This window comes from Prionailurus viverrinus, chromosome D1 (genome assembly GCF_022837055.1).
Source record: "Prionailurus viverrinus isolate Anna chromosome D1, UM_Priviv_1.0, whole genome shotgun sequence".
NCBI classification, from domain to species: domain Eukaryota; kingdom Metazoa; phylum Chordata; class Mammalia; order Carnivora; family Felidae; genus Prionailurus; species Prionailurus viverrinus.
Window position 1 is genome coordinate 96634293 of NC_062570.1, and position 15517 is coordinate 96649809.

At 53.0% G+C, this 15517-nt stretch overlaps 1 protein-coding gene across 1 annotated transcript; it reads left to right on the forward strand.

Annotated features, from left to right (window-relative positions):
- Positions 1-13988: 13988 nt before the first annotated feature.
- On the forward strand, positions 13989-15222 carry CD1H11orf96 (chromosome D1 C11orf96 homolog). The gene has a single exon (XM_047824297.1). The coding sequence runs from the start codon at positions 14266-14268 to the stop codon at positions 14635-14637; it is 372 nt and encodes a 123-aa protein (XP_047680253.1). The 5' UTR covers positions 13989-14265; the 3' UTR covers positions 14638-15222.
- The last annotated feature ends 295 nt before the right edge of the window (positions 15223-15517 follow it).

Sequence of the window (15517 nt, forward strand, 5' to 3'; positions counted from 1 at the left end):
CGCCGGTCACATTGTTATCTTGTCCTCGCTGGCAGTTTCTAAATTCCGTACAGAACGCCTCGGCCTGGAAGATTAAACAAGATTGCCAGTTTGGAATTCTGTTCAAGACTAGGGCTTTTATGTCCACAGATTGTGTATTAGATGCAGTGGGGAGTATATAAAAGGAGGACACAATCCCTTCCATTACAGATAGAAGTAAGCCGGCAGGGCTTTGAATTTCTTCCGCAGAATTAGTTTTTATTCCTGAAGGAATATGTGTTGTTTGCAAGAAATTGAAAAGAAAAGATAAAAAGAAAAAGGAAAATCATTATTAACTTTACGACCAGAGAGAACAGCTCTTCACGTTTTGCAGTGTATTTTTTCCACATATTTGTATACTTTAAGAAAAAAAGCTTCATACCGAACTCACCATTAGCCTTCCCCTATCTAAGATGAACATTAGTGCATGACATTAATTACTGTTCCATAACATGGTTTTGAATGGCTGCATAGTATTGTATGTGCTTGTGGTATTATGTAACCAGACCCACTATGTTGGATATTTAGATTGTTGTCGGTGTTGGGGTGGTTTTTGCTAGTATTAGTAACTGTTCTGTTGGTTTTGGAAATCAGGAGAGTGGATGGTGGGAGGCAGGGTGGTGGTGTAGCTAAGAGCCCAGGATTTGGCCTCATTCAGACCTCAATTCAAATAAAAAGAACAGGTAACATTTTTATAGAGCCTAAGTATGGTGCCAGGCACTGTATTAAATGCTTTATGTATATTAACTCATGATTTATTAACCCTCACAGCAGCCCATGGACTAGGAACTATTTTTATCCCCATTTAACAATTCAGGAAACAGAAGCACCACCCCTCCACTTACGCTTCTGTCCTGTGGCTAAACCTTTGTGCACATCTATTATTGTTTCTTAGAATACATTCCTAAAAGTGGCGTCCTGGCTGGGATTTGGAAGGCTGTGCATATTTTTAAGGCCTTGAATCTATAATGTAAATGGCTTTCCACAAAGGTTACACCAACTTCTCCTCCTACCATTGGTGTTGGAGCATATCTGAGCTCATGCTGTGCTTTGAGCACCAGTAATGTGCCAGGCCCTGCACTCAGCATCCTATAGAGCTTCTCTCCCCGAAAGAGAAGCCGTCTGTGCCCTGCACAGAGCAAGCGAGCACTCAGTACATCGTAGCCAGCATTAGCATCAAGGTTATATTTTGTGTCGTTTGTTGAGAAAACAAGACACACACCTGGAAAACCTCAGTGACGGTGCAAAACAAGGGGCCCTGACAATGAGTACTGCAGGGCTTGGAGGAGCACGAGATGTAATTTGGGGTGGTGGTCAGGAAGGGCTGCCCAGTGGAGGGAGCACTTGCAGGATGGGAAGGAGGACTGTGAAATGACAGCCTGAAGGTTCTTGAGCAGGGGTGGGGGTGCCCTAGGGTTCCTAGGTAGCTTGCGTCCAGGGCTTGTCTAGCTGGAGTGTGAGCTGGAGGAGAGACAGTGAGAGAGGCCTGGGAGCCATGGAGGGCTGGGAAAAATTGCATTTACCAGGAGGGAGTGAGAGCATGGGGCCGGAGGTGGGAAGACCTGTGGGGCAGGAGCCCAAGCGGAGAGATTGACGTGTGTGGCCTGGTGGGTACTCCTGGGAGTGGTGAGGAGAAAAGACGTTGGGTTTTCTGGTGCTGATAACACCCTTTCTCGCCACGAGTGCTGAAGCAAAAGAGAGACAGAGGACTCAGCTGTGAGGTCAAAATAGCAGCGTTCTTAACTGAGAAAGCTAGATGGGAGACCTTGATGCGCAGACTTCTTGCTACTCCTTCACCAAGTCTAGGGGCACCCTGGGCACTTGGGGCACCCTGTTCGGGAAACAGTACAGCAAGCTGTCCCTGCCAGCTGCCACCTCCCCCCACCCTCCCCAAGCCTGCAAGGAAGGAGATTCCCCATTTCCTTCCTCTGAGCTTCCCTATCAGAGAAGTCCCTGCCACCCTCCTGGGGAAAGGAAGGGGGTCAGGAGAAGCATGGATGCTGCCTTTCCTCATTGCAGTGTGAGGTGAGAGATACTTCCCATATCCCCTTGCTGCCATCTTCCCCTCAACCCGGGATGCTCTGGGGGACAGTCCGCCAGGAATCAGCCAGGCAGGGTAGTGCCAAAGGTGTACATTTTGGTGTCATACAGACCTGCTTCTAGAGCAGGCTCCTCCACAGACAGCTGTGTGATCTTCGGCAAGTCTCTTGGCCTGAGTTTTTCCACCTATAAAACAGGATTGTTGTAAGAACTGAGTGTGATGTGTATCTCTAGGGCAACTATTACCAAATAGTGTATAGATGTGAAGGAAAGTCCTTCACCCCGGGGGCGGGGTGGGCAGGGGCTCGCAGTGGGCTTGGGGCAGATCTCACTGCCAGTGGAGGTAGAATGACTTATGTGTAGACGGGTCTAGGACAAGGCCTCGGGGGCGACAGGCCCAGCATGGCCAAGAGAGACTGGGGTGACGGCTGCTTAGGGGTCTCTGTGGAGGCAGGTGAGAGAGAGTGTGGAAAGGGCCCTGGTTCTGGAGTGTTCCCACAGAGGGATAGTTGGGGGATGAAAGGAGGCAGGAAAAGAGCCAGAGTAGGACCAGCCTAGAGGAAGAAGAGCCTGAGGATGTCCTGTCACAGCACTCCCACATGAAGCCACGGATTCTTCCTACTCTAGCCTGGGAACAACATAGGATAAGAGTGGCCAAGGCAGAGGGTGTCTAAGGTTGAAAGACGAGCAAGGAATCAGGCCTTGGACAGACAGCCTGTAGGGTACTGGGCAAGTAGTGTCCAACTGTCAGGAGACTGGATTCCCGTCCTGTCTCTGGCCCCTGGGCCAAGCCTTTTCCTACCCTTGGCCCCACTTTCCCATCTGCAGAATACAGGGATTGAACCAACAATGTTTTTTATAGCTTTTTGACCAAAGCCCATGATAAAAAAAAAAAGCGCACACACATACACACACACACACACACACACACACACACGCACACACTCCCTGTTTAAAAACTAAAGCTTCATGAAACAGTACTTTATTACATGTGTTTACTCTGATGTTTTTTGTTCTGTTGTATATCATTAAAAAATGCTGGTCTTGGGGCGCCTGGGTGGCGCAGTCGGTTCAGCGTCCGACTTCAGCCAGGTCACGATCTTGCAGTCCGTGAGTTCGAGCCCCGCGTCAGACTCTGGACTGATGGCTCAGAGCCTGGAGCCTGTTTCCGATTCTGTGTCTCCCTCTTTCTGTGCCCCTCCCCCATTCATGCTCTGTCTCTCTCTGTCCCAAAATAAATAAACGTTGAAAAATTAAAAAAAAAAAATGCTGGTCTTGGGGGCACCTTGGTGGCTCAGTCGGGTAGGCGTCCAACTTTGGCTCAGGTCGTGATCTTATGGTTTATGGGTTTGAGCCCCGCATTGGGCTCTGTGCTGACAGCTTGGAGCCTGGGAGCCTGCTTTGGATTCTATGTCTGCCTCTTTCTCTCTCTGTCTCTCAAAAATAAATAAAAACAGGGGTGCCTGTGTGGCTCAGTTGGTTGGTTAAGCGTCCAACTTCAGCCCAGGTCATGATCTCACGTCTCGTGCAAGCCCCGCATCAGGCTCTGTGCTGACAGCTCGGAGTTTGGAGCCTGCTTCAGATTCTGTGTCTCCCTCTCTCTCTGCCCCTCCCTAGCTCACGCTCGCTTGCTCTCTGTGTCAAAAATAAACTTTAAAAAATAAATAAATAAATAAATAAATAAATAAATAAATAAGTAAAAACATTAAAAAAAATTTTTTTTTTTAAATACTGGTCATGGCCCTCTAGCTGTTGGCATGGCCCACCAATGAGTCACGCCTCTTGGTCTCAAAACACTGCCCCAGTTCATCTGGAAGATTCCTTTCTCCTCTGGCAGCCTGCAGTTCTGTTCCATTTCCTCTGGCCTCACGACCCTCATCAGCCGAGCCTTTGTGGTTTTCTTCTCTGTATCTGCGAACAGTGGTTTCAAGTCTCGGGTGCCAGAGACTCTTGACTGGCGTCATCAAGAGATGCAGGAAAGTCATCTTTGCAGGCATCGTCGTGAGGCTGTGGTGCTGGAGTGTGCTGCTCTGGGCAGCCTCCCACCTGAGTTCACCACGTGAGGTCCTGGCTCATCCGCTGTCTGCCTGTGCACCGCCGCTCTGTCTCACATGCTGGGGCATCGTGAGTGGGGAGGGGCTCCCAGGCCTTCTGCATCTCCAAAGGAGTGGGTTTGGATGTCACCCACCCTCCTCTCCTTCCCCCACCCAGCTCTACTGCTTGGCCCACAGGACACCAAATGTTGGCTCTACAGGAGTAGAGCCTGTCCCAGTTAGAGTACCAGGCTCTTCTCTGGGCCCAACCCTCTTCACCCTGGCCCTCCTCCCACTGAGCCCCTCCCTGGTCACGTTCAGGAGCCACTGTCATGGGAATGACTGATAGATGAGAAGAGCTTTAGCAACTGATAGACCTGGGAGCAAATCCCAGCTCTATCTCTGCCTGGCTGTGTGGCCTTGGGAAAGTTCCTGAACATCTCTGAGCCTGTTGCCTCATCTGAAGCTTGGAGATAATAACACCTATCTCAGAGGATAAGCATGAGGCTGCAGTGATAGGTTCAATGCGCTTTGTGTTTGTGACACGTCCAAAGTATGCAAAGAGACTGGCGCCCCGCAGGCATCTCGTGTCCACTGGGAAGCCTGAGGCAGTGTCTGAAGAAGAAGATAGGCAGGGCTTGAGGACAACAGACTCTCTGGGCCCCCAGAATGGGCCAGCAGCTGTTTACAAGGCTGATGGTGTGCCCTGTCTCAAGGCCAGGCTCAAAACACATTACACGGAAGGGCATCTTTTCAACACTGATTTCTTGGAATCTGTTTAAAAATTCACCCTCCTACAGGGCTAGTTTAACCTCAGTATGTTTTAATAAATCATCTAGTTTGGTCAGGGAGAAGGATGGGGCAGGCACGAGGCTTCCACTGTCACAGAGTAGTGAGAAGAACTTGCTAGCAAATACCAGAACGAAGGTAGTTTTGAGAAGTCTTGAGAAGCTGTTGGCTTATTTGCATGCAGTTGCCTATTACCAAGGCTGCAGGAAAGTCATCTTTGCAGGGTGTCTTCAGAGCCCACAGCACTTTCTTGGTGCCCAACCCCTCCCTCCGTGCTGGTAAATAATTGAAAAGTAGCTTTAAGCCAGGCTGGAGACAGGCATCAGGATACCTCTGTCATCTGAGACTGCAGTTCCCAGAGCTTGGAAAGCAGTTCCTTTGAGGGCTCCTGTGCACCTTGGCTCTTGATAGCTACAGAAACTGGGGCTCCGACAGCCAAAGTGACTTGCCCAAGGCTGCACGGTTCCAATAGCAGAGGATGGGAGGCCCTTCGCAAGACTTCCTTATGCAGCTGGGACTTGATGGTGCCTGGGAGAACCTCTGACCTCCTTGCCTCTGTGTTCCTGGCCAGTTCCCGCTGCCCTCTGCTCTGTTTTGGCAATAACCAGAAGACTCTCCTTCCAAGGCAGAGGCTGGCACTTTAACCTTGGAACATAAATGAGTCCCTGAGGCTTATTTTAGACAGTGCATGGGGCTGGCTCGTGGTTCACTAAAGGCAGTGAAACTTCCTAGGTTCTGAGGCTGCAAGTTCTGGCTTTATGCTTACTAGCTGGAGATGTCTCTGGGCCTCAGTTTCCCAGTCCATATGTGAAGGGATAATGCCAAAGAGACCCATTCCAGAAAACCTGTCTTCCCTGAGGACAGTGAGGCTAGATAAAGTCCAGGACTGGGTTCCATCCTGACTCTGCCTCCACGTTGCTACTTGCTATGTGCACTTGGTCTAGTTCCCGCCCCTTTCTGGGTCTCTATGACCTCATCTCAAGAGATAGCAGAAATATCCCTGCCTTAGCCACAGGGAGGAAAAAACTGCTCTGCAAAGCTAAAGGGCCACAGATTGTGTGGGATTTCATCCTTACCCATGTAGTGGTTCTCAGACCGGTGGTCCTTGGAGAGGGACACTCAGGCCTTCGAGAAAGCACACGAGAAAGAGCCACAGACTCTGGACCATCCAAGCTGTGCCAGGAAGCAGGCCCTGGCAGGGAAGTGTGCTCCCATTACCCATATCAGCAGAGCCAGGCCCACAGGCTGGCCATGATTCTTGGGAGACTTCCCTGGGCTCTGAGTCCCTGAGGCAGTGTCTCCCTGCCTCCACTCCAGCCTGCTATTCCCAGGGGCTCATCCTGGGAGTGGAGGGTGCCGGGGTGCCTCCCGAGGTGGGACCAGTGGGACCAGCCCTGCCATGCCAGCTCTGGCAGCCTGCCTGTCGGCAGCTGGTATCCCATTGCACTGTCTACAGTGAGGCCCAGATTTAGATCGTGAGCTCATTGTGGCATGAATGGGGCCACTGGGGTGTGGGTGCTGAAGGCTCAAGGTCTGACTTGGGGATCTCACTGGGGGGTCTCCCTGGATCCTCTCCCTGCTCTCTCTGTCTCTCCCTCTCTGTGTCTCTCGGGCTCTCTTTCTCTCCCTCTCTCTCTCCCTCCCTCCCGTGCACACTGACACCCCCTCTTGGAGCTCGCTGGGGATTGTCATGGCAACCCTCCAGCAAAATTATCAAAACACTTTTATGCTCACTCTCGTACCAGACGAAGTGCTAATTCTGAGTGAGGCAGAAGCAGTTGGTAGGATGCTGAAGTCACAGGCTTTGTATGGAAGGCTTGCTGGGGGGCAGAATGGGCACTAGCTAGAGGTGAGGGGTGGGGTCAGGAGGCAAGAAAGGCCCTGCCACAGAGGTTGTGTTTTTGTTGACCCTTCCCCCACCTACCCACACCTGGATGCACGCACACACGTTTGTACACACACACACACACACACACACACACACACACACACACACAGAGTGGCTGGGCCGAATACACCCATAGTGCAGATTGACCCAAACAGCAACATCTGGAATAATATCACCTCATTCAGCCCTTGGAGGACTGAGATCAACTCTGGGCAGACTTCTGTGTGAGTGTAGGGGGAGAGCCACCTGACCGAGGCTTCTAGCTGGCAATCGGTCTGTGCCAGGGTGGCAAACCAGTCACAGGAAGGGGCCTGACCCTCTTGTCCCCTGAACCCCAGGAAGCAGAGGAGCATCTGTGAACAGAACTGCCCCAAGCTGGTTCTTTCCGCTTTGCTCTGCCTCTCTGCATCCCCAGCCAGACTTGGCATCCCTGCTCCCATCTGACCCGGGCTGGGGTACTGCAGGCTCCCTTGGAAACAAAGCCCTGTTAATAGCTGAAGAACTGGTGGTTGCTTTTTTTAAACCCGGGCTCTGCCCAAAAGCCAAAGTGTGGGCGGGGATGGTGGAGGAGGTGGTGGCAGAAGCCCCTCCCCCATCTGCTACCATCTTCCTGCCCCATCTGCTCCCCCAGCAACCCCCACCATGGAAGAGAGCCTTCCCCCGCAGCCTTAGCCTGGGCCCTTTGCCACTCTCTGGCTCAAGAGGAAGCATCTCCTTCTTCTGAATGGGTCACCTCATCCCTGATCCCCTGGAGGATTCTAAAATGTCACAACTGGACGGGCCCCCCGTCAATGAGTCTGCTTCCTCACTTCACAGATAGGGAAATGGAGGTGGGAAGCAACTGGTTCAAGGCCACAGTACATGGGTGATGGAGCTGATACCATATCCCACGCATCTGACTGGTCCAGTGCTGCTCACATCACATCAGGGGGACAGTGAGATGCAGTGGTCCAAATGATGAGCACTGATTTCTAGGTCAGGCAGACCCGACTTTGAGTCAACCCGACTTAGCACTGAGCGGGACCCTGGCAAGCTACAAAGCACCCTGAGTCCTCATCTGTAAAATGGGGATGATAACTAGGCTCCCCCTTAAAGGACGCCATGGGCATGATTTAGGTAAGGCTCTTGCAAAGCACCATTGGCAGAATGCCAGACACGTTCTGTAAATTGCACATCTGTAAATGTTCAACAGGTGACATTTCTATGTCCCTCTGTAATCCCAGGTCTACAGGCCTACCAAGAAGAGGAACCATCCTTCATCCCCTTTAATGACTACCCTCTGCCCCACTTAGCCAGGGGGGAGGTAATTTAGATTGTCCTGGAAAGCCAACACTGACCCAGCAAACTCAGCAAGGCCCAGAGGGCAACAGACCCCAGGCCCTGATTCCTGGACAGGCCTCCAGGACCCCCAGATCTGCACACCCCTCCTTCACACATGCAGTTCTCACTGGTTCTCTCACCCCGTGCACCCCATGCACCCCATGCACCATTGGAGGAAGGTAGATAGGGGGTGGAGGTTCTGTTGAAAGAGGCCGATATCCCCAGATAACACCCTAGGGCCACCTTTGGGCACTGGCAGTAACACCTGACAGTGGAGACATTGCTTAGTTACATAGAGCTTGCCATTGCTCTGTCTGGCTTTCCCCTTGACATTGTGAGTCAGGCAGAGAGCATAAGTCACTCAAACCCTCACATGCCCTCTGGAGCAGGAGCTCCTTGGTGCCTTTCCCTCCTCTTCTCAATCATGTTGGGGGCTGGGGAGGTTTGAGTATGAGATAATGAAAACAAAAGCAACTTGTATTTCATGCTTAAGACAGGATGGGTGGGCACTATGCTAGGTGCTTTCCATACACTAATTGTGGACTCCCAGCAGCGTTGCTTATGCGTCGAGGTGCAAATAAAGGCGTCTCAGAGAGTGTGACCTGCTCAAGGTCACAGAATGAGCTCAGGGCGGAGTGGGGTTAGTATCTAGTTTTGTGTTCTCCTGACCTGACAGTGGCCCTTGGCTGACTCCTATGGATCTAGAAAGACACGGAACATCTGAAAAGGCCACCGAGGCCTGGGGTTGGTCCTCAAGACATCCTGAGAGGTAGAGAGTGGTGGATGGGGGAGGCAGGGGTTCAGTGGTAGAACAGAGGAATCTAGGTCATGTGGGAGCCCAGATTCCATCCTTGGGGGGAGGACCATCTCTCCACCCTCCTTTCTCTTCCTGGAAGCCCCCTGTGAGCAGTGCCCAAAACCAGACTTCCAGACAGAGTGGAAGCAAAGAGGGCTTATGTCGTTGTTAACCTGGGACCATTGCTGTGAAGCACAGGCCTCCTTTCCTACTTTAACCTCCCTGGGGCTGGGGCTAGGGGAGTCTTCTATCCAGGGAAGCTGAGAGGAGTGACCTAGGGTACCCCAGTCCCTGGCATGGGAATTTGGGGTCTGGAGGAACTGTGTGTGTATTGGGAAGAAGCCCTGGTGGAGATGACGTTGCCCCCTTGCTGATTGCCAGGAGCCGTGGGAGCAGAGGTCATGAGGAGAAAAGGAACAGGGTGGTGGTCCACTCAGGAGGAACCTGGAGCACTGGCCTGGCCGCTGGGGAAAGACAGAGACTGGCAGTCTAGTCCAGCGGGGAAGGCAGACCATGCTGATGAGGGGGACAAACAAGTGAGAAGGCCTTTTAGTTAGTGGTGTAGAGTGACTGAGGGACAACCTTAAATAGGGTGGCCAGGGAAGGCTGCTCTGACGAGGCAGCTTTGAGCTGAGGCCTCTGCACACAGTGGCTTGCCCAAGGCCACACAGGAAGTTCAGGTAGAGCCAGGCTAGGACCTGTCTCTGGACTCCCATTGTAATCTTCTTCTAGAAACATCCTTCTAGAAACCTCCTTCTAGAAACATCCTTCTCTTGCATTTTGACATGTTCTCCTGGTTTCCCTTTTACTCTGCTGGACATTGCTTCTCCAAACCCTTGACTGGTCCCAACCCTTCTTTCTCTGGAAAGTGGGCTTTCCCACACTTTCCCATCTGTCCCCTGAAGACTCCCAAACTGTCCCCTCCATCCCTCACCTCTCCCCTGAGTTCTCCCAGTGTCCCGCTTGACCTCTCCACTTGGATGTCTAATGGCTGTCTTGGTTAAGACAATGCTGAGTCGATATAATAGAGACCTGAAATTAGAGAAGTTTAAAAATATTCAGTTGACTGCTTTCTCATATAATAGCTCCAAGGGAAGTGTTTCAGGTTGGTAGATAGCTGTGCCTGACAGGGTCATTAGGGATCTAGACTAACACGAAGCATCCGGGGTCTGTCTGGTGATTAGTCTTCCAGTCTGTATGTGGAAAAACATGGAAGCGTGGGGCAGGATTCTCCTCTTACGCAAATTGGGGCAGAAGTTGACTTCTGCTCACATTCCACACTTGAGATTTTAGACACTTGGCCCTGCCTCAGCTGGAAGGGAAGCTGGGAAATGTGACCCAGCCGGGTGGACAGCTAGCAGTCTCTGCCGCAGTCCCTTCTAGAAATGTGAGCACTTCCCTGTCTTGGTGGTGGAGGAGGTTCTCTGGGGCAATACCCATGTCCGGTGTCTCCCTGATCCTTGGCTTTGCCCCTAGCAAGTTCCTTCTTGTTTATTACTCTTCACTACCACCCGACAGTATTGAAAGTCTGTTTTCTTTGAGCACATATCTGTGCTGTAACAATCAAGGGCTTTTGAAGTCCAGCCTTGCAACTTTGTTGGTAATAATAATTCCTTCAAAAACTTAGGACGTCTGTCTGCTTCTAGTCAGTTCCATGGGCCAGCAACCACACCTTAGAGCTCCTTTCTTGTCAGAGTTATTAAGTCTGTCTGCCTTGCCCAACTCATCTCTTTCTCATTTTAAATGAAAGTTATCCTGGGGCGCCTGGGTGGCGCAGTCGGTTAAGCGTCCGACTTCAGCCAGGTCACGATCTCACGGTCCGTGAGTTCGAGCCCCACGTCAGGCTCTGGGCTGATGGCTCAGAGCCTGGAGCCTGTTTCCAATTCTGTGTCTCCCTCTCTCTGCCCCCTCCCCCATTCATGCTGTCTCTCTCCATCCCAAAAATAAATAAACGTTGAAAAAAAAATTTTTAATGAAAGTTATCCTAAGGGCATCTGAAGTAATAGACTTGAATGACAAGGCAACAGTGCTAACGTAATACTTCGCTACAGGGCTGATCCCTTTGCCGGGCCTAGCGTTCGGCCTAACAGACAGGCTTTAAGAGAGGCTGCAAGCCACAACAGTCTGATCTCCTGCTCCTTGGACAACAACAGCTGGTTTTTCCAACCCTGACAACAGCAGTTTTCTGTATTATTTCCTCCTCTGTTCATCTCTTCTCGCAAATGAGCCCATCTCTTTCCTGTAGCATCTTGCTCAAAGCATCACTGGGCAGCCAACATGTGCCAATGTTTTTAGCTCTTTCCAACTATTTTTCTAGAAATACAGGCTCAGCAGGCATGTGGTCCGTCTTCCAAATTAGCACAGGTAATGTTTTCAATAAATGTTTTGTCATAGTGTAAAAAGGGTCACCAACGTTCCATCCTCACTAATTGTTTCCGTATTGCTTACCACCTGTTGGCTGAACCAGTGCCACATATTTTAGGGTTTTTACACATGGCAGCTTTGCATTCCTGTTACTAGTTTCTGTATTAGAGTATATACTGCTAAGTTGCTGTTAAAAGCAAATCCCAGATATAGTGGCCTTAAAATTATATAAATTGACTTTTCTCTCACATAATACAGTTCTGATATGAGCATTGCTCAGGCCAAATCCATTAAAGTCAACCTTGATCCCTCCCACTGTCCCATCTAATCCATCAGCAAGTACTCTCATCCCCAATCTGACCGGTTCCCTACATGTCCACTGTCTTCACCCAATCCATGTCTTCGGTGTCTTGTATCTGGGGGTGATGTAACAATCTTGCAAGTGGGCTCCCTACTTCTTCCCCATCCCTCTCCAGTCCACACTTTTCATGGCAGCCAGAATGAGCTTTTAATAACATGAATTGGAGGGGCACCTGGGTGGCTCAGTGGGTTGAGCGTCCGACTTTGGCTCAGGTCATGATCTTGCGGTTTGTGGGTTCGAGCCCCATGTCGGGCTCTGTGCTGGCAGCTCAGACCCTGGAGCCTGCTTGGGATTCTGTGTCTCCCTGTCTCTCTGTCCTTCCCCCACTCACACTCTGTCTCTCTCTCCCTTAAAAACAAATAAACATGAAATTTAAAAAAAAACATGGAGTATGTAGCTTGCCTGCCCCAAACTCTTCAGTGCCTTACCATTACCCTTAGAATAAAATGCTGTTAAAAAAAAAAAAAAAGAATAAAATGTTGTCTCCTTAACCTTAACATGGCTGTCCAGGCCTTCTGTGACCATCCCTTCTTCTCATTGCCCTCACCCACTCTGCTTTAGCCACGCGGGGCTTTCTCACTGTTCCCTGAATAAGCCAAGCTCTTTCCTGCCCTAGTTAGTGCCTTTGCACTAGGGTTCCCTTTGCCTGAAACGCTCTCCTCTCACTTGGTCACACTCTGGTTCCTTCTTCGTATGCCACAGGGCAAAGGGCTTCCGTGTAAGATAGGAGTGAGGGCTTAGGAGCTAAGTCACCTGAGTTTGAATCTCAAATCTGCTGCTTACTAGCTGCGTGACCTTGGGTAAGTTTTTCTATCTGTAAATGGCAATAAGAAAAGTGCTTGTTATCCAAGGTTGTTGAGAGGATTAAATACAGTACTTAAACACATTAAATGTGTTAATGCGTAAAAAGTACTCAGAGCACGGCACATATTAAGCATATTAGCAGTGTTATTATTGTCCCTTAGGGTCACCTTAAATATCACCCACTCTGAGAAGCCTTTCCTGGCCACCCCTTCTGCACATTTCTCCATCTGCATCCCTATCACACCACCCAAGTACATGTTCCGGTTGAGGTGTTTATTGTCTGTCCCTCCCACGGACTATCCTGAGCTGGTACACAGGAGGTCCTTAGTGAATCTTTGTTGAATGGCTGTAGAAGGAATGGAGACCAAAGCCATGGATTCCCTCCTTTCCCAGCGGCCCTGTGAGCCTTGCTGGGCGCCTGTGGGGAAGATGGTGATGGGGAGCTCTGCTCTGTGCCTGCCATACTTGAGGCCCATGTAGTCTGGGGCAGTGCTCAGTTTCTTCTTGGGAGTCAGGAAAACTAGGGGACTTGCTCTCAGAAGCCCTAGAGGGCACAGGCGGGTACTCTCCTTTAGCAAGGGTCTATATTAGTATGGACTGTGCAGTCCGTGCTGCCTGGTTCCATCAGTTCCTAGAGGACCAGTTACTTACCCTCTCTGTGCCTCCACTATCTCATATGTAAAGTTGGGAGAATACCAATTACCGCACAGGGCTATTATGAAGATTAAATAGGATAATATATGTAAAACGAAGCTCACTGGCTGGCTTGGAGTGAAGCTCTCCAGATTGTAGTTATTATCGCTGTTATTAGTGCCTATGCAAGTGTCATTCTTCTGAGCATGAATAGGGGGCTGGTGCCCGAGGGACTTGGGGGTGGGGTTGTGAGGAGACAGAAGACAGCTAGGGGAGGGAAGAACTGGAATGGGATCATCAGGGTGTACTTTTTTCTACGTGAATGCCTCCCTGCGTGTTTGTGTGTGTATGCATTTGTGTCTGTCTGGGGAGGGGGTGGCAAGGATCCAGAGAAGAAACCCAACCCGTTCTCCGAACTCAGTTCTGGGGAACCAGGAGCCCGGGCGCTCCCCGCGCCCGGCTCTCTGCGCCCGGCTCTCTCCCAGCTGCGAGGAGGGCTGGGAACTGCCTCCACCATGCGCCCAACACAAAACCTGCGGCGGAATCATTAGCGTCTCTGAGTGTGTGCATTTGGGATCACAGAGGGGGATGGGCACCTGCGCCGCCGCGGCCACCACTGTCGGCACGAACTTGGGGATCCCGGGACGGCCAGTGGCAGCCCAGCGGGGCCGATCCGAGGGCTCCTGCCTGCTCTCCGGCCACCCCGCCCAGCCGCGTGCTCCCGGGGTCTCGGATGCTCCCGGAACCCCGCGGGCGGGGCCTGCCTTCCGGAGCCGGGTTGGCTGGGGGCGGGCGGCGCCGGGGAAAGGGCCGTTACTTTCCCAGAGCGGCGGGGCGACGTCAGGCGGAAGGGCGCGGGGCGCGCACGCTTTAAATGGCATTCGCTGTCATCCGAGCTCGCGGCCGTGTGGGCAGGAGCGGGCTATATAAGCGGCGGGCCGGGCCGCCGCGGGGCAGACGGTGACAGCCGCGGCGGCGAGCGCCCGGGAGCGCAGCCCAGCAGCGCGCGCCGAGCCCCGCGCCCCCCGACGGGCCCGCCCGCCCGCCCTCCCGAGGAACGCTGACCCGGGCCCGCGAGGGCCGCCGCCACCCCGCAGCAGATTTGGATCCCCCACCCGGCGAGCCCCAGGCTGCTGCCTCCCGGGGGGCCCCGGCGCAGCGGCCGCCCCCCGAGAGCCCCGGCGCCCCGCCGCCCGGCCCCGGAGACGCGGGCGGCGCCATGGCGGCCGCCAAGCCCGGCGAGCTGATGGGCATCTGCTCCAGCTACCAGGCGGTGATGCCGCACTTCGTGTGCCTGGCGGACGAGTTCCCGCAGCCCGTGCGGCCCGCCAAGCTGTCCAAGGGCAAGGGCCGGCTGCGGCGGCCGCGCCAGTCCCGCTTCAAAACGCAGCCGGTGACCTTCGACGAGATCCAGGAGGTGGAGGAGGAAGGGGTGTCCCCCATGGAGGAGGAAAAGGCCAAGAAGTCGTTCCTGCAGAGCCTGGAGTGCCTGCGCCGCAGCACGCAGAGCCTGTCGCTGCAGAGGGAGCAGCTCAGCAGCTGCAAACTGAGGAACAGCCTGGACTCCAGCGACTCCGACTCGGCCCTGTGAGGGGCGCCGCCCGCCCGGGGACCGAGAGCGAAGCCCCAGAGGACCGGCGCCCCGCACTCCGGGGACCCGCGAGGACCAGGACCTCTCGCGCGGCCGCGAACTGCTCGGTGCGCCCCGCGCTGCGCTGGTCCGGGGCCCGAGCACGCGGGGGTGCCGGGGAGGGGGGCTGCTTTCTTTGCCCTTGTAAATGTTTATTTTTTAACTCTTCCCAGTACGGACTCTGCTGTGAGTGTGTGCGGGAGGCGCGCCCGCGCTGAGTCGACCCCGGGTCGCCAGGGCTTCCCGGAGGGCCGCTCCACGCCCTTGTCCGATGGTTTGCAACTCCGATTTTGCACGCCGCTCCACCGTGCCCCCCAGCGCACACCCGTTCACACTCACGCCAACACACTCTCGCTGAACACTTTTATAATTGTTAGGCGCGGCCGATGGGACTTGGGGCGCAGCGCAGCTGCTGCTGCGGCCGGAGGATGGATATTTATTTTTGCATTGCGATGGCTGACGGCGTTTATTTAACGATCTTTTTACTTGGATATGTCTGTGAGGCTCCCGAACGGAGACAAATAAAGTCAATATATTTGCACAGTGCATTTCTCCAGGCTCTTGACTTCTTGAACCTTCGGGGACCAGGCTCCCAAGACTGGGGGAGGTGGGAGAAGGATGTGGCTGGAATGGGGAGGGGGGCAGGGATCCCCGGTGGAGGTAGCCCCACAAGCTTCAGTCGCTGGAACGAGGTCTCGCCGGTGCCTCGGGCCGTTACCCGCCTCCCCAAGTCGATCCACACCTGGCCCAGAGCGCTGCTGCCTCCCTGGTCTGTTCTCGGTCGCCGGCGTCCGGGATGGAGTGTAGCCGCTGGCTCGGCGAAGGTCAGCGCTGTGAGGAC